Source organism: Uloborus diversus, chromosome 3, assembly GCF_026930045.1.
Source record: "Uloborus diversus isolate 005 chromosome 3, Udiv.v.3.1, whole genome shotgun sequence".
In the NCBI taxonomy this organism is placed as follows: domain Eukaryota; kingdom Metazoa; phylum Arthropoda; class Arachnida; order Araneae; family Uloboridae; genus Uloborus; species Uloborus diversus.
Window position 1 is genome coordinate 107,557,071 of NC_072733.1, and position 25,509 is coordinate 107,582,579.

Below are 25,509 nucleotides of genomic sequence, written 5' to 3' on the forward strand. Positions count from 1 at the left end.
AATTTATATTAAAATTTTGGTTCAGTACATTTCTGATCATGCGATGGCAGAAAATGTAACACGAGGTCCCATTCACTCCTATGGATAACACTATTTTCTTCATCACTTTTCACGACTTTTTGTTTTATGGAGTTAATTGATTTGGCAAGTGATGCATCCATATAGCGGTTATATATCGCTCGTTATATATTGCAAACCTTGACAGAATCAGAGGAAATCAAGGGTTTAAGTCTCTCTACATTTGTATTTAAACACTTCGATTGTTTAAAAATATACGATACGTTTTGAGTACACTCAAACCTGTTTTTGCGCGGTGGATATTTACCGCGTAAAAAATCGCATGAATAAATTGTTTTAAACTTCACGAGTAGCTGTGAAAATAGTTTTCGAAACAAAAATTATTGCTAAATCGCAAAAAAAAAAGTTTGAGTGTACTACTGTTTTTTTTTTTTTTTTTTTTTTGTAGTATGTAAATGTGTAGTTGCACAGTTCGGAAACTAGTCAGAAGTTCGGAAACTTTTCAATATTTTTTTTTGTGGGTGGGGCGCACCGAAATCGCTGTGTGCTACTGGGGATGACCCATTACTCATTACGCTATTTATATGCATTCTAAACCAGCTTTGTAAACTAACTTTAGGCCAGTATTGTAGCACGATAGAGCATTGACTTCAGAGTTTAAATCAATAATTATTACATTTCAAAAAACTTTGATATATGTAACTGTTGTTAACGATACATTATTGGCGATGTACGAAATCCGGCATTCAATGCAATGCTTAAAACAGGTATTCTGTACAATTTTGGTTTTTCATAAAAGCAGAATAATATTCTATGGCATGACCGATGCCCGATTTTAGGCATTGTGGCAAATATCGCACGTTCGCTCAAAAAAGAAATTGAAATATTTTTAGTATGCATGTGTTATTAATTATTTGCGGAAAATGTTTTTTTTTTTTTAATAATTTATCTTCGTTTATTAAAACGTGTTTCAATACTGAAGAACAACCTAGACAAGGAGGAATTCTTCACGGTTGAGAAATGTAATAAAAAATGCGCTAATGCTTACTTTAGTACACGCCTACGCTGTGCATGAACGGTAATTTAGTAAATAAAATTAAGGAGTTTATTTACTATTTTTTTCTTATTTATTCATCAATTTTATTTATTTATTAATTTAGCTTGGATGATAAAATAATAAAATTAAGTGTTTTCTTATTTTTCAATACATTTTAGTTGTTTTTTCCTCTATTTTTTTGAAAATTTCTTTAAATTTACAAAAAAAAAAAAATGTAGAAAATAACTTATGATGTTTCTATTTATCTTATCTCCATCTTGAAGATAAATTAATTGTGCTTCTAAGCTGTGAGGAATAGAAAAAGTAATTTGTGTCAAAGAAAAAACTTACTTTTAATGTTGCGGCTAAGATTGAAACTACTAAATAAATAAATCCTTTAGCTGGTCCTTTTTCCTGTTTAACTCAGTTATTTTCCTACACTTTTTTTTTTACTAGGACTTGACACATTTTTACTTAGCCTTTTCCCACAAAGTGTTCTAACTTTTATAGCCATAATTCCTTAAATAATACAACAGCGATATTCGAGTTCTACTTCGTGAGCAAATAAATACGTATTAAAGTAAAAAATAGTTAGTTAATGCTTCAAAACATGGAAAAAATTAAACAGCATTTATTTTAAAGTCTAAAATTTTCCAATCTATCTAAGTAAAGTAGTAATTCTTATCTATTTCATAAATATAACTATCGTTTTGATCATATATTTCGTTTAATTTTTTCCTTTAGTATTTTCCACAACGAATTACTAAATTTGAGTTAATGAGTTTTATTTAAAATTTAAAGTTTTTAGTTATGTATTTATTTATTTTATCAATTTATTTATTTTTTTGTGAAAAATATTTACCTGAAAACTTTTTAAAGCATTAAATTATTGTAGCGTTTCTATTTCTTCTTTATTTCAATACGTGCATCTATTTCTGATTTTATCCTCCAAGGAAGAAAACTACTTGAAGAAAACAGACACATATAACAATGCAGGAAACATACCAGTATTTTGTTTTGCTGTAAAATATTAGTTAAATCACTTAAAATATTTCGTAGCAGATGAAACACGAAGTAGTTAAAACGATTAGGGTCTGGTGGGGGGAAAGTGGTCAATGGGGTAAATTGGTCATAATTCAAATAAATGGCTATAGCTTGGAAATTAATGTTCGAATAAATGTGAAAATTTTATTTTAGGGTAGTGCATTTATAAACTATATTTTGAGTACAAAATTTTACAACTGGCAAAATTTTATTTGGTAAAAAAAAAATATTTTGTGTAAATATGAGAATTCTTAAAATCTAAATACCTTTTTTTACTTCCTTGGGAAATTTTGTTTGTTAGAATTATGAACAGATTGACTGCACAGGAAGCTTCCTACATGTCTCAAGAACTCTTACTCATTAGCAATTAGCTGAATCTATTTTGAATAATTTGTTAGAACAATTTAAGTAAGATGGGGTAAAGTGGTCATAATATTAGGCTTAACGAATATTGTTCTTCTAAAGTCACTAAATCTTTAAGTATAAGGCAGATATAAATTAAATATTAATTTCACTTAATATGTATTGTTTTTACAATAAACAGGGTTAAATATACGAGTATATGCGTATGTATACGCATATACTCGTGTAGGCACGTATATATACGTATTCACATAAATGCATCAATAAACACGTATTTGGGTACCTGCAAGTATTTTTTATCTATACAGATATACATTCGACTATACACGTATATTATAGTATATGCTCGTATATACGAATATATGCTCGTATATGCTTATATACGAACAATTATATACTCAGAGAAACACGTATATACGCGTACGTACTCGAGTAGACACTTGCATACAATCATATGATATACATGTATACAGGGTGAGTCTAAACTCCTGGTCAAATTATTAAAAGGTGTTAGACGGGAGGATAAGAAGCAAGAATCATAAGAAACATCAAGAATCAAACTCAAGGCTGACGCGCTACATGCACGAAAACCCAGAAACTGATGGATACAAGACATGTCACAAATTTATTACACAAAGACAATTTTACACAACATTTTAGGTTTTAAGAAAATTTTAAAGTTATTGATGAAATCTGCGGCCGGAAGCTGTAATACATGCATCGCAATCACTCTGTTGCAATTACGAGACTTTTGAAAAACTTTCATCAGTCGCTGCACCTTCGTTGCGATGCGTGTATTAGAAATACTACAGGCCGTAACTTTTAACAACTGCTCTAAATATGTCTTAAAAACTAAAATGTCGAGTAAAATCATCTTTGTGTAACAAATTTGTGACCTGTTTTGCTAACGTCAGTTTCTGACCTTTTGTGCATGTAGCGCGTCAGCGACCATAAGTTTCTTATGATTCTTTGCTTCTTATCCTCCCCTTTCACACCACTTAGATTTTGCAAAAAATCTTGGATTCATTCTGTAAGCATGCATGTATATTAGCGGATATACTCGTGGATATACGTGGATACATGTACTGGTGTATACACGTAAATGCACGTATATACGTCTAACAGGTATATAATCGTGTTTACACGTAAACATACGACTATACTCGTGCTTTCATATATATTTACGTGAGTAGACACGTACAAACACGAACTGGATGTATCCACGAATTAACTCGTGTATACTCGTATAAGTATGTATGTACACTTATATATGCGTATATACGTCGACTGTACACGTATATACTCAGGTATGCACGCATATACTCGAGATACAAGCGCAAAACACGCATATGATGTTCTTTTCTACGCTTTACTCGCATATACACGTGATACGTATATACTCGTGTAGACACGTATATACTCCTATAGGTAATCACGTATACATGCGTGAGTATATACGTGTACACACTTGTGTATACACGTATATACTTGAGTAGGCATGTGCATGCATCTGATGTATACATGTATCTATTCATCTATGAACATGTTTACTCATGTCTACACGACACGTATAGTAGACTTGTGTATACCCGTATATACTCGTACATATACTTGTAACTATAAAAATAACCGAAATATACAAAAATTAGGGTTATTTGTAACGGTTTTGCGTTTTTTTAAACTATGACCACTTTACCCCATGCTATAACCACTTTCCCCCATCCCATGGGGGAAAGTGGTCATAAATACAAAGGGAAATGAAAGTGCTATAAAACTTTTTAAATTCAATATTTTTTTCCTGAAATGCAATGTACCGTGTTCTATAATAATGCAATGTAAAATAACAACAAAAAAAGTTGAAGTGTTTAAAGAATTTATTGTTTTTATTATCCACCTAAGTTGAAAACTTACGATTTTATGACCACTTTACCCCACCAGACCCTATTTTTTCTATTCAATAAATAGGATATTTTGCTGAGATGTGTATTTCTTGAAAAATTCTTGATTTGAAAACTTTAGAGAGTATATAAACTACCAAATCATGTTTTTTTTAGAAAATTAGTTGTTTGTTTATATCGTGTTGTTTTGTACTCTAAAACATATGTTTAGAGTAAAAAATTGCGAAATAATAAATCTTGAGCTTTGAAAAATTATATACACAGTACGATTAACGGTCCAGTCTTAAAATATTAGTTTCTAACTTTTAGACAGAAGAGTATGATATTTTATCCTATATCCTCAACAAGATTCTTAACATAGTATGTGTTTGTGGAAACTAAAAGGCGTATTTAATTATAATATTTTAACCTTTAGCCATGGGTGATAGCATCAATAAATGAGCGCAGGAAGCTCCAAATCCATGACCAAGAAGAGTTATGTTTCTAGGATCTCCACCAAATTGAGCAATATTCTCCTGAACCCAATGCAGAGCAGCTATTTGGTCCATCAAGCCATAATTGCCTCGGGAAGCAGCTTCCATTGCTGGAAGAAAACCTACCAAAGGAAAAAAGAAATAATATAGTCAAAGAAGAAATACACTGAGCTTTTTTTTTTTCAAATTTTAAAATAGTTCAAAAAAGATAACCAATGCGTTTTTAACAAAAAATTTTCAAAATGGCTCCTCGCGCCAGGAAGAGGACACATCCACAAAACTTTCAGGAATCCCGAAAAATGATTCAGAAATTATCGTTTGGTGATTTTGTCTAAATATATTGAATATAATGTTACCAATATTGGTTGTATTAAAATCAATCATAATACAGAGGAAACCAAATTATTATACTCAAACCAATGTTTCTGTTATTTTATTGTTATTTATTGTCGTTTCATAGTTTTATTGTTTGAACACATTTTAAAGTTTATTTGAAGTATGAGATAAACATATTACACGTAAAATACCTTCTGATCGATACTATAAATAGGTAAAAAAATAATTATTTAATATTTAGAAATTCCGTCTTTTGCTGATATCACAACTTAGATGCGGCGTGGCACGAAATGGCTACTTGAGTTACCTAGTATTATGTATACAGTCTTTTTTTTTTTCTTTTTTTCCAAAAATCTCTCGCAAGAAGAAGATTTAATCTTGAAGTTTTAACGGACACTGACACTGACGTCTATTACAATTGAAAATTTTTTAAAAAACAAAAAGGAAAGTGCTGCCAGAAAAAAAATTAAACTTTTAAATAAACTGTAAAATGTGTTCAAATAATAAAACTATGTAACAACAATAAAAATGCAGAAAAGTTTGTTTCAGTACAATAATTTGGCCACGCTCTGTAGGTTACCTATGTATATATAATTTTTATACATTGGGAAAATCTCGTTCATGCTTCCAAATACACATAACAGTTTCGTGCAGTTTGAATTTTTAATAGTAATTGGCATAATATTTTGTTCGAAGGGAAAATTATACGAGTTTCCTTCATGCTCCAAAAAATAAATAAATCAATCAATTACATACAATCTGGATTTTTACTAATAACTAAATCAGTATTTTGTTCGATGAAAAAACAATACAAGTCTCTTTCATACTCCAAATTCAAATAATAATTTACATTCAGGTTGAATTTTTGATAATATTCGGAAAAATATTTGGTTCGATAGGAAAACATAACGAGTCTTGTGATAAACACTTCAGTTTAAAGTACTATATTAAGGAGCTATACATTTTTCTTATAAAATATATCATGTTACAGCTCCATGTATTTATTGTTTTTACAGAATATTGGGGGGTGGGGTGGGGTATGTCTAGTTCTTGTACAGAATGGAATGTAATATATTTCTGGATATACCTCAATGTAAAACACAATATGTGCAAAAAGTGAATTAATTGGTGCAAGAAGAAGATACCGTGTGTCCCTTTTTTGCATCAAGCTATTTCAATGAAAATGCTATAAACCATCTATAATCCTTATATTTTTCAGAATAAAAATATATCAACCATTCTCAAAATATCAGTTATTCATTACTCCCAAACAGCGATAAAACTACATGTAGTATCTTAAGTAAACATTTTTAAACTAAATTGTTCTCCCACTTTCAATACAACCAGTTTTTTTTTTTTTTTGGTATTAACCGAGACATGAAAATGAAACATTTCAAAAAAATAGTTCTGCGTATCAATAAAAAATAACTTTAAACTCCTTCGATTCAAATCTGTTTGTTTCTTTTTATATACGTGAATTTAAGACGTTGCTATAAGAAACAACCAAGTGAATGCACAAATAGTGCACTAAGTTGCAGACACTTGTTTCGGGGTTTCAAGAAACCTTTTTAAATGCATAGAAGTGATCGGTTTGAATGTTAAGTCATTACAATTTGCGTTCCGATTTTTACTTCCTTTTACAAAAAAGGAAGTATTGTATTCGCGAAAACATTTTCACTCAAAAATCGGCCTTAATTTCCATTTTACTCACCCCCGAATGAATGTTTTCTTTTTCTTTAGCCCCACCACAAGTGGATATATGGCTAGGAACTTACAGACACCCGAAATATCCATTTTGACTATCCCCGAGTTAATTACAACGAGTTTTCTCGTGACGTCCGTATGTACGTATGTATGTGCGTATGTAAGTATGCATCTCGCATAACTCAAAAACGGTATGTCCTAGAAAGTTGAAATTTAGTACGCAGACTCCTAGTAAGGTTTAGTTGTGCACCTTTCCTTTTGGTTGCATTCGGATGTTCTTAAGGGGGTGTTTTCACCTTTTTATGGGGAAATCATTGTTAATTTCAATCGAACTCAAGTGGTGTTTTAATTTTTCAAACACTTGGCAATGTATCACCAAGCTTTTGGCCGCCAAGTTTTGTCGCCAACTTGGTGATAAATTCGACATGTTTTTTTTTCTTTTCTTTTCTTTTTCTTTTATTTATTTTATTTATTTATTTATTTATTTATTTTTTGATTTTCAAATTTGGTTTTAATTTGGCCAATGTTGGTAATATTTAAAGAGTTAACCACTGAATACCATTAAAATTGCCTACAATGGGGAAATAAATCTGTCTAAAACATTTTTTGCTTTGGTATACAAGAAACTAGGGGTGAATATATGTAGTGTTTCCTTGCTTACTCGAAGGCGCTATTATCATTAAATTGGCGTAAAAGGAAGTCATGTGATGCTCACATTAGCTCGTTTTTGATGACTTTACATCTAAAGCTCACTTTCTACATATTGAAAAAAAAACTTCATTTCAGTCCTGAAATAAGTGTCTGCGTCTTTATGAAATATTTGCGCATTTATTCCATTCTAAAGTTAATTTTTTGCACAAAGGTATTCATTTATTTTTGTTTGAATACGGTTCCAGAAAAATTCTTGATTATTGCAAAAAAACAGAATATTTATGTGTTTCAAAACATTTATGCCACTTTCTTTAGAATCACGTATACCGCTGCATAAATAAAAAATGCTCACTTCGCACCTTGCTGATCTATGAGTAATCGTATCAGTCCAGAAAAGTGTGAAAATGTTTCTTTCCGGAATGAGCAATGTAGCATAACCGAAACGAAAACAAGAGCTCGTAAAAAAGAAATTCAAAAGCAATTTCTCCAGTCTTAAATAAATATTTAAATGAAAGATTCTTCTGAAATCTGATTTATCCTGAAAGAATAATTAAATCAAAATAGTTTGTTTCGTAGCAGCGAAGCAAGTATCCTATTATTTCTCTTCCATTAATTTGTTCCGTATTTTCACGAGAGGAAACATAGCAGAACATGTTTTATTTCTCTTTTCCGTCTTCCTCTCAGCTATGAGGAAAAACGTCTTGGTGTAATTACTTTCTTCTACATCAGTTCACGGGCCTGCTTCTGGTCTTTAACGAGATTGGAGCTGAGGATGTTATACCTGAGGACTTGAGTGCTTAAGCCTGGCGACTAGACGTGTATGCCTTGCTTCATACTTCGAATTAATGTACTAGAATAAAGATATTGCAATCGATGCCCATACCTTTCGACGGAAAAGGCATGACATTTCGTCTGGGTACATTTGTTCATGCCATAATGAAGCTCCTTGAATGATAATGTTTTGAGAAATTTCTTAGCTGCCGATTTCTTGTTTATATTTTAAGAGTAAAAAAAACTGAATAATTTGAGCAAATTTCCTTTAGTAAGCTTCCAAAAGAGCATTTAACTCTCTGTTTCCTATTAAAATTTAAAGTACTCGATTTTTATTTTTACTGATTCTTTAATAATGTTTTCAAATAATGTTTGTCTTTTCGTTAATGTTCAAATAATGTTTCACAATAATGCTTTCAAAATGTCTTCAGTAAGCTTCTAAAAGATAGATTTCAAAAATGAAAAAAAAAAAAAAAGAAAAAGAAAATCGAAACATTTGCAGTTATTGCCTGCACACGGCAGAGTTTTTGTTTCATCTTGTTTTTAAGCAATTTTAAAATTAGATGTGCAATCACTTATCATAAGTCGTCACAAAAACAATACTATACATCAATCATTTATTTATTTTAATCTACATTTTATTGCATTAAGATGGGAAATACCACTCGGCTACAAAGGTCGGTATTCGGTTCGCTTATAGAGTTTACCTACTCTACGCATGCGATTTCGATCTTTACGCATGCTCATTGAATTGTACTGAAACCATAGTGCAAGGTTCCTCCACCAATTTGAGTTTTTAAAACAATGATACTACACACTAAAGCCTTCGTGTAGCAATACAACCATTAATGCTGGTAACCTTACTCATTTTTTTACAGTGCTACTAAAATTTGAGTGAAAACGAGGACAACAATAATAATGCGGCCCTATGACAAAAACATTTTCGGAAGATAAACGTGAAGAAATGTAAGAGCGTTGCAAACAGTGTGCCTGAAATGTGCTATAGTGCGAAGAACAAAAAAAAATTGTTACCCTTGTTCGGAAGGGTATAGCATTAATTTTACATTTGCTAATTAAATTGTTGGAACTAAAAATTATAAATTTGTGATGCTTTACTTTTACAAGACGTACTGAGGGAGGAAGAGAGGGAAGCGGAAATAAGATTGCTCTTTCCAATTTTGATAAAAATCCATTTTCAAATCTTTTTTAGCGGACAACATTTTTTTATGTATTTAAGCTGAGAAACCATGGTATGCTTAGTAGGTGGTATTATACATTCTTTTTACAATTATTGATCGTAACAAATGGAACTCAGAGGCTAAAAACATACTGGGGGGCGAAATATGGCGCCTCTACTCTCTGAATGATCTAGTTTTTAATCATATTTTTTCGGTTTAGATTAATTTTTAAAAAAATAATAAAAAGTGTTTTTTCCCCATTATTTCAGTTCAAAAGAAAGTTATATAGATAGATATCGTAAAAATCGCCACAGAAAAAAAGATAAATATTTACTATGCAGAGATAATTTCATAACTAACTACAATTTATAGTTCATATCTCTCTCTCTCTCTCTCTCTCTCTCTCAATGTTATTTGATTCAAAAACAAAATCTACTTGTAAGATGAAAAAAAAAGTTAAATATGTAGTGTACTGTTCATGCACCACATTTATCTCTCTATATATACGATATGTCAACAGGTTTCAATGTTATGCAAAAATATACGTACGAAAGGTAACTTCAATAATCATAGATTAACTTTTTAGGAAATGCAAGGATATTTATTTGATGATCCTGCCTTTAAGTACAGGTATGGTCTGAATAGCGTAGAATGGTTAAGCTTCAATAAGTAACATATTTTGGTTCTTAATTAAGATTTCCGTTAATGAGATAATTTTGTTAGACCAATTGAAAGTATTTAAGCTCTGTGCGCTTTCTTTGTCAAGTACCGGAGAGTTAAATTTTGTAATATAGTTCTTCAAGTCGAATAACAGAGTTTAAAATTCATGATGAAAGTTTCGTTGTTTACGTAAACACATTTAAAAGTTTAGACGTATTTACTTATAATGTCGACGTCCAGTAGTCATATTATGTGATTTTGAACCTGCTTTAGACTGAAAAAATCCATTTTTATGTTAATGCCCTTGCTAAACACAATATTAAATACTTAGCTGGTAAAATACAATGTAAAAATGTTCCGCATTTTATGAAGGTTTAAATAAGAGAAATAATAATTTCCAGCATATTTAAAATAGTTTTTCTGCTGCAACATAATTTCATTAATGATAAATACTTTGTTATACAATATATACCTTGTACTGCTCTTTTCAGATAACTTCATTCATTTTCTCGTTCTAGTTACTTCCCAGTTCTGAGCTCAAAATAAATTCTGTAAAAATTCTTTGAATTTTAATCAACTAAGAGATAAACTAAGACTATTTCAAGTTAGAGCCCTGTAATATAGTTTTAAATAGAGATGCTGGTGTTACTTGAAATTGTTGTGTTAAAACGTTTTTCAAATTCAATACCCCAAAAATTATAGCAAGAAATAGTTTCCAAATAAAAATAATGAACCAGATTCATTGATTTGAGGAAAGAACTCTCTTTGAAAGAAACATCTAACGCTCAAATAAAAAAACATAGTGCGAACTGAAAAATAAAGTATGAATTGTGTCAAAAATCCCCTAAAATTAGAGAAAATAAAAGCAAGAGGAAGAGATAAGAGCCAGCGCACATTTATATGCTGTGTAAATATTGTTTGTTTATTTAAGTCATATAATTAAAAGCATCACGCACGTAATTCTTCAACAATATCGATTATTAGTCAGAAATGTGGTGCACGAAAACATCTGGGCTAAGTGACAAACACTATCTTTTCAACGTAAAATCGATTAAGGACCTTTTCAAAGAAAATATCAGACCATTACCTAACTTTAGTTAAGCCTCTCTACCGATAGAAATAGTTGTATATGCTTTGAGAGCAAACATTATCATGGCGGAGTTTATATCAGGTTCCAGTCCTACTTTTTTCATTCATCATTTATTTTACCATTTTATTCTGTTGGCTCTTTGAAAATCAGTTCTTAAATGTTATCGTAAGTTTAATTTAGTCTTTTAAATGCTCCTTCTCTCGAAAATGCGCAAGACATGTAGGCATCCTAAAATTTTAAATAGAAAAACCGACCTATATGTATAGGCATCGATGCTTAATTTTCCTTCAAGAAAAATTTAAAAAAAAAAGATTTTGACCAATATTTTTTTTTTTTTTTTTGAATGCATATAAGTTCATGGTAAACATTAAAGTAATTCTGATAGGAACGCCCATTTTACACTTAAGAACTGTCTGCAGTTCTCACCCCCCCTCCCCCCTACACACACATTTTACGAGATAATCATTTTTTTATAAATATGTATTTAAATTTCCCTTACAAGAACTGAAAACTTAGATGCAAATACATTTGAAGGTAATTTTCAAAGATTTTGAAAATTGGTTGAACAAATTTATTTTACGTTTTAAAGAGCTATTGCGGTTTATACAATGTGTGTTTCTTACTATTGATTTACAAAATGGAAGTCGCTGATGAATTGGAGATTTTATTGTTTTGTTGTTGTTACTAAAATGACAACCAGAAATAAAAACTTGTAGAAGGAAACCATAGAAAAACTATCAACCGAACAAATATTTTAAATCCAAAATTTATTCAAAGTTTTTTTAAAAAGTTAAAAGAATCTTAACACAATCCATCAGAGTCAAAATAAAAACATGCAGCTTGAAATGTTTAAACATTCGTACTAGGAAGAAATCCTGTTTCAAGTGCAGAACTATTTATTTTCTGTGGAATTCTATCTGGATATTCTTTAATCGAAGAAAGACCGCAGGATTTTGTTTGCATCAAGATTATATCTTACCGGAAAAGAGAACATAAAGAAAAAAATGTTCTTCGTAATTCAGGTAGAAATACCAAGAAAATCTCCGCAAGCGACACTTTCTGAAAAATTAATGTCCCGAATTCCTTTAATCCATAAGGATAGAGGATGGAGTGGTTTTCTTCACTGGGTTTGCGTGTCAAAAGGCTCAGTCTGACAAAGAAACGTAGTCCGAAACTTGTTCGAGTTCAGATAAAGAAATCGGATAAAAAGTAGTTATTTGCGGAAATTTTGTCTAAGGACTTTCCAGATGGAGAAATGCAAAGATATTATGGTGAAAAATGAATACGCAGTTTGCTCTATCAATGCTACTGCAGCTAAATTTCTTTTTCCAATTCCAATGTCTAATGATTAATAGTTTGAAAATGTTTTCAACTTAGTTTTACAATCTTTCCGTCTCTTGCAAAATGTCGGAAATAATTTGTTTTGGGGGAGAGGGGAGGGGATCTTTTCCTGCATTATAAATGTAAAATTGATCCTGAATTTAAAAAAAAATATTCTTGCTAACATTTTTTTTTTATTTTACAAACATATATACACAGATAGAAGCAGAGGGATTAAAAAAAAAAAAAAAAAAAGCCGATTTTGACGTGCTTAAAAAAATATGAATCACTTGCAAACATACGCAGCGCTGCCTGGGTCAGTAATAATATTGAAAAATGTATAATTTCCTTTATTTATTTTTATGTGTGCCCCATAGTTTCACCCGCGTTAATAAGACAACAGTGTATTAAAAATCTATTTTAAGTACATCACGCTATGATATATATGTAGTAAAAATTACAAACCCTTACCACAAAGATGTTTTCCGTTAAATAAAAAAAAGAGAAGTTAATAAAACTACTTTAAGACCCTAGATTTATAAATTAATTATTTTTTAAATGAGCCGGGTAATAAATGCTGAAAATCCAGCCAGCAGCCGGGTTTGAACCTGATACTCTGGGGTTACTGGCCGAGCGGGGGCAAGTACACGTCGCGAAACTAAGTCACCTGAATCACGACAAAAACAAATGCAACATCTTACAGAGGAAAAACGATTTAGGAGACTTGGTAAACAAAAAAATAGGCAACGAAAATGCTACCTGCATTTGTCGCACGTTGTGTCGATAACGAACGGACAATATGCGACTGGCTGTTGATATGGTGAATTTTGATTGCTGTCATGTGTTTAGTAACACTCCCGAGGTTAAGACAAATCGATTGACGTATGAATCATCAAAATTGGCCAAGGCGTTTAGCCTCTACGACTCCACATAGGAAGAAACATGCATACATACATACATACATACATACATACATACATACATACATACATACATACATACATACATACATACATAGACGCATAAACACATTAATCTCCTTTGCGTCGTGCCCGTGCAATCGGGTAATAAACACGTTACCCTCCTTTGCTTCACGCACGCGCAGTCGGGTAAAAAGCGAAATTTATTTACTCTAACTGATTGGCCTTGGGTTTTGGTCGCTAATTTCAATCATTAATATCAGAAACATTTTAAATTCACCGATTCTGTCTAATACTTCAGTTTATAATTATTTTAATCACATAGAAAAACAAACATTTATCTCTTAGCATACAATTTCAATTCTGTATAAGTAAAAAAAAACTAAATAAACAATATATAGTAAGAGCAAAAATTTTGCACAACACCAGGCAGCTATTGTGTTAACATTTATACAAAAAAAAAAACTTCAGTTGTTAGCAAAGAACAATAATAATATATTTTTTTTTATTGTTATTAAAAATGGAAAAGTATATGAAAATGAATAGTTTTCAAAAAAAAATCAAAAATTGAATCGTTTGTAGCTTTTTCTTTTCAATAAAAAATAAAGAGCCTCGGAATTTTTTTCATTGAGAGGGGGAAGAAATTCAGAAGAATGGGACCTGACTCTTAGTAAAGGAAATTTCTATGGAGTTGCTTAAGATCTACAGTATTTTGTAGGAAGATGGAAATGGGGAAATGGTTAAGTGAGAATTTATAACTATTCTTTTATGTAAAAAAAGGAATAATAATAAATAGAGAAAAATAAATAAAAGTTTAAACCGTTTTATAATTAAAATAAAACTTCAGCAGAGCTTAACTATTTGTACTTTATTAAGCAACAAATCCAAAATTTTCATTGATCTCAATTTGCCCAAAGCCTGATATTTATCTCAAATCACTATTTAATCTGTGCGATTGCTTGATACAAGTCATATGATCTTTCAATTCCTTGGAACAACTTAAGCAAAAATAATTATAAAACCTTGATTTTTATAGAAAAATCATCATAATTCATGCCTCATACTAATTAATAAACCTTTTACGGGGATGAAAATTCGTAAAATTATTTTAACAACTTTTTTGCTGCGACTTTTTTTTTACCACTATAATTTAAAAGTATTTCGTTGTTTACTATTTTTTGCTTTAATTGTGTTTTCATAACTTTGATTTGATACCTAGCTCGGTCACTTAGGTCTTAACTACTAGCAGGGGCACTCCGAAATAAAATGAGAGGGGGGGGGGAGAGGTGGATTCTCAAATTTTCGAATGAAGTTCTACTTTTTCCAAATGATAAACATGAGCATGCACATTATATCATACTTGCATAACATCTAATGAGAAGCAACATTATGCATCATTAAAAACAATTTTTGAAATTTGAAAGAAGAATCTCAATGTTGCAATAGTGTTTCCACATTTTTCAAATGAGAATTGTTTGGGGAGGTTACACTGTCCTTCTGAGACCTCTCATCGAGGCGCCCCATACTAGATCCCATGTGATTGTCAGTGTTTCTTTAATAATAGCTTTGTTAAATACGCCATAATTCAGTGAATGTTGGATATAGAATTTGTTTTCCGATTTTCAAACGGGATCCTAGACAGTCCCGATTTTCATTCAAAAATCCAGTGTCCCGGCCAGTTTACTTCACGTCTCGGTAAAATATAAGTTTCATTACAGATGACCAAAAAATTATAAAAATAATTAACCTTGAAGGATTATTTAAAATAATAAATTTTTCATTTCTGTACCTCGTAGCCAGACTGACGTAAGTCCAAAAATTTGAATTTTCTGTTTATTACTGCTAGGGTTCACCGATATATATCCGATATTTGTTCTGAAAATATCATGATATTTTGATATTTTCGTTATTTATTTTTCCAACTACGGTATTTTCAGCATAAAAATTATATTAATCATAGTAATATAGCTCATTTATTATTAAAAATACCCAAAAGGTTATGCACTTTAGTTTTATGATGTATTATTACACATTAATATAACAAAATAATGTATTTTTTTTATTCATAAAATTATTAGTAATGTAACAATTTTAATGCATATTAAAAGTACCTAATTAAATGTTAACCATTGGTTGGAACAAAAGAAAATGTCTTATGACTGTGCCCCTGACTGTCGCATATTGTTTTTTTCTGAATCATATAACTGTGTAAAAGTAGCTAACAGAAGACAAATGAGTAGAACAGCTAACGCTATATTAACTCTATTAAAATTGACTAAAATGTAAACTGGAATATTAGATATGAATAATTAAAGAAACCTTAATTTTAAGTCTGCATATTATAATAATAAATAAAGAGTGATTTGAGGATGCATTTACTATTTTGAAGACATTAGTTTGCGTTGATTGAAAATATCGGATATTTTACATATTTTCGAAAATTGCACTCACATGACATATTTTTTTCTCTCCTGTAAAGTAGCGTATGTGAATCACGTTAGTTTAGCTCTGAGGTACAGATTTGTAATTTATGACCTGTAAAATTACTATCGGATTAGCTTGTAAGGAATTTTACAAAAGGATTTAAAACAAAAAAGACTTTCTAAAAAAGTCCTAGCCAATGCAATAAACAAGTAAATATTGCTCAAAATTCAATTCCTCATTTCTTGCTGAAGTAACTTCAAAAGATTAACGTTTACAAAATAAATTGTTTAAATGTATCTGCTTGCGTCATGTATCATTTATTATTCCTGGTTTAGGCTGATAATTAGTAATCATTTATCCATAGCATTGAGAATAAACTACCTTCTAAAACACTCTGAAAACCAGCCGGGGTGTGTACCTTTTGAAATACCCACGGTGTGGGGGGGGGGGGGGTCCTGGTTGAACATTTCGGAAATAATGCAAGCCTAGGTATACCGCTATTATGATCACTTAGTCTCAAATATGGCGAGATTCGAAACATAAAAATGCACAAATAAAGAAAAAAATATACATATACAAACATAGTATGTAAAAAGTATGCATAGATGTATAAATTTGCAGTGCTTTTTTCCCCCAGGGTTAAAAGAGAAACAACGAATTGCTATTGCGTGGAAGGGGGGAGGGAATTCCTTTATTGCTTTTTATTATTACGTATCATTTCAGGTTATGCAAAACATTACAATCATAACTAAATGCATTTAGCTATTTCATATTGAAATAACTTGTTCCAAATATTGTTTTATAAATGTTGAATATGAGTAGTTAAATTCAATAATAAAATATGTGAATAGTAATTTAGAGCAGTAGTAGGAGATAGCAATTCCAGAGATTTAAAATCTAGATTATTACTTCATAAATATTACAGAAAGTTGTGATTAGTAAAACACGACTGGCTGAAAGGAATTCAACTCGTTTGCTACACGTGTTGAGGGGAGAAATGGGCGGGACGGACCTTGGCAGCATGTCTGGAGGAGTTCCACTCTTCCCTGCGACACGCGTTGAAAAGAAAGGGGTTGAGCTTTGACAGCACGTCCTGGTCAAAAGGGATTAAGTGCTTTTTATCTCCTTCCGAAAGGGGGAGGAAATTTCAAGATAAAAAGTATTGACCATTTCGAGCAGATAGCCATGTTCCCAAGGTGACCTTTTCCAGGTAAAATTCCGCTCGTACGTCAAACCGCCAGAGAGTTAAAAAACATCACCAGACAGCGATATGCTTTAAGTTTTACCTCTATAAAAGGTTAAGTTTTGGATCCTGTGCTCGGGATAAAAATAAGATAACAATAAAATCTTGAAGTAGTGTGAGGCAGTTAGACTAGCTTTATGTAAATACGCAAAATCTTAATTTTATTCTCACTTATTTATTGTTCTCTATTAATAAACAGAAGGATCTATCCTAATATAAAACAAGTTTTAATTTCTTTTTAAAGTTCATACTTGTTACAAAATAGACGTTGTTAACTTTACTTACAGTTTTTTTTTTTTTTTTTTTTGCATAAAGAGCATTTTGTTTATCTTGAAAATCTACTTTGTTGTTTTATCTTATGCTCTCGTCATTACTTTCATAACATTTTTGTGGACTTGTGTGTGTACTCTAAAACTTGGCAATGGGAGGTTATAAATTTATTGTAATTTTCTTCAAAATTAGTAATCGGAATTGTTAGAAGATTCATTCCAAGAATAAATCAAACTTTGGATTTAGTTTTACAATTTATAGTTGTCCTGCGTTCTTATTCAGGTATTACCCATGGTACCGTTTTTACTTTAAATTTGACTCATGTTACGTTTTCCCTTCTTTGTTTAGAGTAATTACTGCAAACTTTCATTCGAATCATTAAGCCAAGATTCTAAATGTTCTTGTAGGACGTAGTGTGTAACAATGTTCCTTATTTGTATTTCCTAGTTAATATTTTCTCTTAGGCTGTATTTAAGTGGTTGTGTATTTTCTTTAATAAAACTAGTCCTTTTTTCTCAGATTCTTCCTAAAAACATGAATTATCTTAAGTAATGTTAAGAAAGGTTTTTTATACTATTTAACATATTGAGTTGTTGTATTCAAAATGCTGTAGCATTTCGAAATGCCTAACTTTTCAAACCTGATATCACAAGGCATCAAAAGTGAGATACCAATAGTTTAGCATTCCAAAACTTCTTTAAAACATAGAAATATTTTATGACGAGATACATTTGACACTATCAAGATTTTAAAAGCCTGTTATTTTTATTTCCAATAGGCACGTACTTTTAAAATCTGTCATCGCACTGACAGGTACCTGGGATCCGAACAAAACCTTTTAGTCTGATCTTAGGCTTTATTTTTATATTTGACGTTCTATTACGAAAAATAAAAAATACGTTAAAAAAAAAAGTACCGATCCATTTTTCCTCCTTTATAGAAAGAATTGAGCTATAGACTTTTGCCCCAAGGCATAGAATGGTTTGAAGATGTTTCTAGTTATAAATGAAAATGTTTCTTTCAAAGAGAAAATTTCATCCCAGAACATCTTACTTCCTTTTTTCCACGACTCAGCAATTTTCATTATTATTATTATTATTATTATTTTTGAAGTAATAGGCAGGAAAATCATTATCAAGATTCCAACAAACAGTTCATTTTGTGGACAATGAAGACGGTTTTTAAAAAAACCGTTCGAACATTGCTTTAACTACATATACTGATTTAAAAACTACATTGCAGACTTTAAAATTTATTGAAATAAAAAAAATCATCTGAATCTTATCGCAGTATGATTTTATGTTGAGGGATCTGTTTCTGAAAGATAAACAAAATTTGAGATCATTTGAGACTATCAGCTATGTTTTTTTTTTCTTCTTTTTTTTCAGAATTTCTTGGTGTAGAAAATTTGTGAAACGGTAAATAAAAAACCTGCAAATAATTTGAGAAAAATCAAATTATTTTATCCGTTCACTCCTGGATTCTAAAATTTTCCTTTTTGTGCAAAATTTACGATTTTTGATTATTAAACTTTTTTTCTCTTTTTTTTCTAATAGTTAAATTGTCTGACATTTGGAAGTAGATAGTGCAACGAAAATAAAAATGCAGTAAAATTATATGTTAGCTTAAAACTTACGGTTTTTTAGCAAAATGCTACTATATCATAATGTGGGCCTCGACTCTGAGATCAGTTTCAATATAAAGATTCTATGTCTGAAAAACACATCCATAGCCAACCACATACGAGAATTCCCCATTATTATAGTTTTAATGCTCTTGTGACCCAAAAGAAGATATGCAGTGAAAGAAGATTCCAGTGAATCAGCAATCTGCAAATTATTTTGTCGCATTAGAAAAAAAAATCTCCGCTACAAGAGTAATACTTGGACACTCACAATCTAGGTTCATATACATGAAAATCAGTTGTGTGCATGTCTCTTTTTTAACAGTAATAGAGAGGAAATTTCCTGTGACGGACAACTTTGTGTTGTCATTCACAGGTAATTCCAATATCGCTGGAGAGCGATTTACTGGGATAGTTGAACATACTGGACTCGATCAATCAAGCACATTCCAAATGCAGAGTTATAATGATGAATTAATTCCGTGGAGTAACATTGAAATGAAACAACGGGAGGAGGCCATTGATCTATAAGCGGACCCAAATTCTGCAGCTGTCTGAAATTTATTCCCCATAAAAATATTCCTATAAATTTTGAAGTTTGACTCTTATGATGATACCGTCGTTTGTTGAATTTTCCATACTAGTAAAGAATATTTACAGTTCGACGTTGAACGCATCTTGAAAGTTTGATTCCTGACTGTGACACCTTGAGGTGCTGAATCACATTATTCTGGACACAATTCCCATTTGCTTCTTTGGTGAAATTTCGCGCCATAATCTGCTTTTGTTTCTACAAACTGAACTGTTCTTTTTTATGTATATAACTAGCATTCAGGCATACTGTTCTTCATTTCTTTCTTTCCACTGTTGGTTAACTAGGTAAAATGGTGATAAAAACTAAAAAAAAATGATGTTAAAGTTTTTGATGCTCATTCCATGCTGATAGATTGATTTGTTAAGTTTTTCCGCTCTGATTGTAGTTCATAGATTTTATTTAATGGATTATAACTTTAAATATAGTTTCTAAAGCTAACCAATGTGCATGCGAGAAATGAATGTTTTTCCTGTTCAAAAGCGTTTTTACACATATTTTTCATAATAATATATTTATCTATTAAACTTATTCCGGATAACGTTTGTTCGAATCAAAGCGTTCCGTTTAATCATGAATTATAATTGAGTTGAAGTTTTTCCTGTCGGAAATATTGTTTTTCTTTTCTATGGTATAAAACTGAAAAAAATATTTTATAAATCATAGAAAAAAGTGTGATTGACGTTTGATGTAGATAAGTTTTTGAACATGAAAGTTTGGTATGGGGTGAAAAGTCTTAACTGAATCCATCTGAAAATACAAGCACATTTCCTAATTCAAAAGCTTACTTCTATCTAAAAATTGAAACAACGTTTTTTACTCTTTTCCGTTATTAGCAATGATTTTATGAGGAATATTACGTTCTTTCAACCTTTGATTCATTTATTTAATTTAGTTATATTTTTCATTCGCTTTGCTTTTTTTCTTTTTTTTTCTTCAATCCTTTCATTTGAAATAAGGCTTTTAGTTTAAATACAATACACTTATCTTGCAAGACAAAATATATTTCTTTTACTTTAAGACCATCTTTCGTTCATTTTTTGGAACATAATTTTCTGCTAATATTTTTTTTATTTGTACTTGTTATTAACGAAACATACTTACGGGGGACCACACTTCACCTGGCAAAAATACGGGGAAAACCCGAAACCACTTCTTTCAAGAAACAAAGTTGTTCTTTTCTTCCTGCTTTGTTAAGTTTCAGATAAACTCGGACAAAGTATGCTCCGCTAATTAATGAACTTTCATGAAGAACAGCTCATTCATCATTCCAAGAATAAATATTTATGATGCAAGTTACTTTAATCAGTTCATCGATACTTCATATTCATCCTTTTAACGTTAAGCGTCTTGAAAAACGTAGCATTATTTAAGAACACTTATGCATTATGTTTTTTGTGAAGATTTATAAATCTTTCTGAAAGCCACGAATATTTAAGTCGGATAATAAATTGCCAAACGCTATTCTTTTTTGAAAGATGATATTATTATTTTGTAATGTTTTAAGCGTTTGATTAGAAGTATTAGAACAAATATTTTGGAGCAGATAATGCTTTTAAACATCTTAAATGTGCCTTACACGTGTTGTAGATATATGTTCTTTAAGTAATATATTCACCAAAAGTATTCAATAGTAATAAACATATTAAACATGAAAAAAAAATATAGTTTTATAATCTAGGGTCGCATTTTTTTTCTGAGCAACAAAAAACAAAAAAAAAAAAAAAAAAACGGTTATATGATTATAAGTAACACAAAACAGTATAACAAAAAAAAATCGACGCATAAAAACATAGCTCTCCGATTACGATAAAACTTTTTGGATTCATAGAACACAGAATGACAAATGGTTAGAATTTTAGATTTTTCTTTCTTTCTTTTTTTCTTTTTTTTTTTTTTTTTTTTTTTTCTGAGTTTGATCGTAAAAAAGGAAGGAAACTAATATGGGATCGCTCCACCTTTGGTCTGGTTGCGAGTTGATTTTTGACGTAAGTTGAACTAAGTTTCAAGATGATGTTCGGCATAGTTACTTCCAAATTGCCTCAAATGTCTGGTTAAATCTTCAGCATTTTGGGTTGGTTTTAAATTCCTTCCCATAATATTTCTAGTGTGCTATATGAGTCAGAGCAGGTAACTGTCGGACTGAATCATTGGTAAGTTTGGAGAAATTTCAATGCTAGTCGTGTCAAGTTTATATGGGCATTATCTTGCTAGTGAATAAGTACGGGAAGTCTCAACAGGGTCGGCAACACAACCGGTGACAGAATCTCGCCAACAATCCATTAAAAGGGTACAAACAGTGAGTAGCAAAATGAGTAGATGTACTGTAAGTTAGCCAGTAATGAGTAGCAAAAGAGAAGATGTGCCGTAAATTAGCCAGTAATGATTAGCAATGTAGATCAACATCATTCTCCAAGACAGAAATATCACAACATACTCCAAGACGTCTAAATGCCGCTCTCTGGTTTTTGTTGGGACTAAGTTGCAAACAGGATTCATCAGTAAAGCATGCCCAAATGAACGAAATTCGAAGTTGATCGAGACGTGCAGTACTTCATTTGGACTTAGCAGTGAATAGTTACGAGATGCAAGCGGTGAAACGGTCAGCGCAAGTTACATTTCGCAGTCTAAGTCGACTATTAAGACTCATAAAGGATCTACATGGGTGAGTCATACACGTTGTATAATCTATAACGACGAATCCGATACTGTTCGGACTACTGATGTGTCTCTCAGTCTAGTTGTCTCTCTAGAAAAACCACTGCTATCCTGATGATATTTGCCATCGATGACCCGTTGTTGCCAAAAACGTCTAACAGCCGTATCTATTGGGGATTCCAATGCCACGCTGTAATGATAGAATTGGTACAAGGTCTGCAGTTCAACCATATGAAACAATCCACATTTGAACCGTTATTTTAAACAACAATGAAAAGGTAAAACTTCAAAAAAAAAAAAAAAACATAAAAAGATAAACGTTGATAAAAATCGTTCACGTATCCACAGCTAAGATAACGTGAGCTTCTGACTAGTTTATTCTTTTCACCTTGACTTTTAGCAGATAGCTACTCTATTCACTTGATTTCAACACTCTTTGGTTTACGCATTCGCATTGCATTTTGTGCCGCCACAACATCATTTCAACCCTAATGTCGAGCGATTTTCCATTCGATTAACCACCCATTTTCGTCAGATAGCCCGCCCTCGATCAAATTCTGAAATATGCTTATAAAACGCACGAATACATCCGCAAAGCATTGTTACAGTCGACATAAGATATACTTAGTAGAAATGAAACAGAAATCTTGACCATCAGATTAAGATCACTCCTTGCACTCTTCTGTTGAATAGGCAGTTTCGATACGCTACAAATTTCTTTATTTAACCATTAGACTAAACCATTGGACCATCAAAATCCCATCAGTTGAATATTTGGTTAAGATATGTTTGCGTATGAAATTTCACTTTATCTTACTGTTTCTTCTAGGTGCGTCGATTTGCGTTGCTATAGAGTATACATCACGAACTCGGCTAAGTTATCCGGAGACTGAAGTTTCGCCCTTATTGGAGATCCTCAGTTTGAAACAACCATAACCACAGATGTCCTTTCATTGAAGCAGATAGTATCTTTAAATTAGTAGCTAAAACATATTTAGTACACCAAAAAGTGATCATCTGCATTCCGCTCTGTCTATTCCAAACTGATGCTCCCGAATAAGGAGGAAACTTCACTCTCTAGTTGTCGTAATCGGAATGTCGGTATATGATTGTGGAGGTATATGCTCGTAATCAGTATATTCTTGTTGTAATATGTATATGCTTGTACAGGTATATATGTAACGGTCGGTATATACTTATTCTAGTTTGGTGCGATAACCTTCAATGTATTCAAAGACTGTCAATAGCTGAATTCCAGCAAAATAGAAAATCCTATTAAGTTCAAATTCGATTAACGACATTATATATAAAAACAAATCATTGTAAAGTAAAAGCTCAAGCTGAAATACAATTGTGACAGTCAAACATTCATTAACTCATTTAGAGACATTCTCAATAATGATTCAAGATGGGATGCAACTATAAAACAAATAAGATTTAAAATTAAGGGTTAAAATATTGTATTTGCTGCTCAGTTGCTACCTCCAGCAGAAGTTTCTTAATAATACACAATGTGTCTTATTAATGTGTGTGTGTGTTTTTTTTTTCTAATTTGATTTTATTATAAAAGATACACACACACTTATCTATCTAAATTCAGATCTTTTTTGCTCTGTAAACCCTTGTCTGTTCCGTCACCAGGTACAGACAAGGGTCCAGTAGCAAACAGTATATAAGTTTGGATATAAATAATAGGGTCTGGTGGGGTAAAGTGGTCATAAAATCGTAGGTTTTCAACTTATGTGAATAATAAATACAATAAATTCTTTAAACACTTAAACTTTGTTTCTTTTTATTTTACATTGCATTATTAAAGAACACGGTACATTGAGTTTTAGGAAAATAAATATTGGTTTAAGTAGCATTATAACACTTTCTTTTCCCTTTGTATTTATGACCACTTTACCCCATGGGGTGGGGGAAAGTGGTCATAGCATGGGGTAAAGTGGTCATAGTTAAAAATAGATGCAAAACCATTATAAACAACCCTAATATTTGTATATTTCGCTCATTTTTATAGTTACAAGTATATGCACAATCATATGTGAGTATACACGAGTATATATGTGTCGTGTAAACATTAGTAAGCATGTTCATATAAGAGTAGATACCTGTATGCATCAGATACATGCATGCACGTGCCTACTCAAGCATATACGTGTATATAAGCATGTATACGTGATTAGCTACAGGAGTGTATGCGTGTATACACGAGTATATACGTGTCGCGTGTATGTACGGTTATATATGTGTGTAAACGAACATCATATGAGTGTATGTACTTGTATCTTGAGTATATACGTGCATACATGAGTATATACGTGTACAGTAGACGTATACACGCATATATAAGTGTACATACACAAACGGATATACACGAGTTAATTCGTGAATACATCCAGTGTATGTTTGGAGGTACGTGTCTACTCACATTGTGAAGCACGCTTATACGTATGTATACGTGCAAACATGATTACATACCTGTATAGACGTATATACGTACATTTACGTGTATACATAAGTACATGTGTGTATGCACGAGTATACAAGCTTATATACATGTGTGCCTACAGAGTGAAAACAAGCTCTTGGGCAAAAATCTAAGGGATGTGAGAGGGGAGGATAAGAAGCAAAGAATTATAAGGAACTTACGTTCGCTGACGCGCTACATGCACACAATGCCAGAAACTGATGGATGCAAAACAAATCACCAATTTGTTACACAAAGATGATTTTGCCCAAGATTTTAGTTTTTAAGAAATATTTAGATATTTAGAGCAGTTGTTAAAAGTTACGGCCTGTAGCTCTAATACAAGCATCGCAACAAAGGCGCATCGGCTGATGAAAGTTTTTCAAAAGACTCGTTATTGTAACAGAGCGTGCTTTGTGATTGTGACGTACATATATCACAGCTGCAGGCCGCAAATTGCATCAATCGCTTTAAAATTTTCTTGAAACCTAAGATGTTGTGTAAAATTGTCTTTGTGTAATAAATTTTTGACCAGTTTTGCATCCATCAGTTTCTGGCTTTGCGTGCATGTAGCGCGTCAGTATTGTGTTTGTTTCCTTATGTGATTCTTGCTTCTTATCTTCCCCTCTAACACCTTTTAATAATTTGCTTAAAAGTTTAAACTCACCCTGTATACTTGTATATCATGTGCTTGTATGTAAGTGTCTACTCGAGTACGTACGCGTATATGAGTGTCTACCTGAGTATATAAGTGTTTATATATACA

The 25,509-nt window shown here is 31.5% G+C and overlaps 1 protein-coding gene across 1 annotated transcript in view; it reads right to left on the reverse strand.

Moving 5' to 3' along the window:
- The window catches only part of LOC129218884 (neuroligin-2-like), a 196,864-nt gene that overhangs the window by 133,036 nt on the left and 38,319 nt on the right, over window positions 1-25,509 (reverse strand). The window contains exon 3 of the mRNA XM_054853205.1: window positions 4,769-4,954. Within this exon, the coding sequence (XP_054709180.1) occupies window positions 4,769-4,954 (186 nt within the window). The remainder of the gene's footprint in view (window positions 1-4,768; window positions 4,955-25,509) is intronic.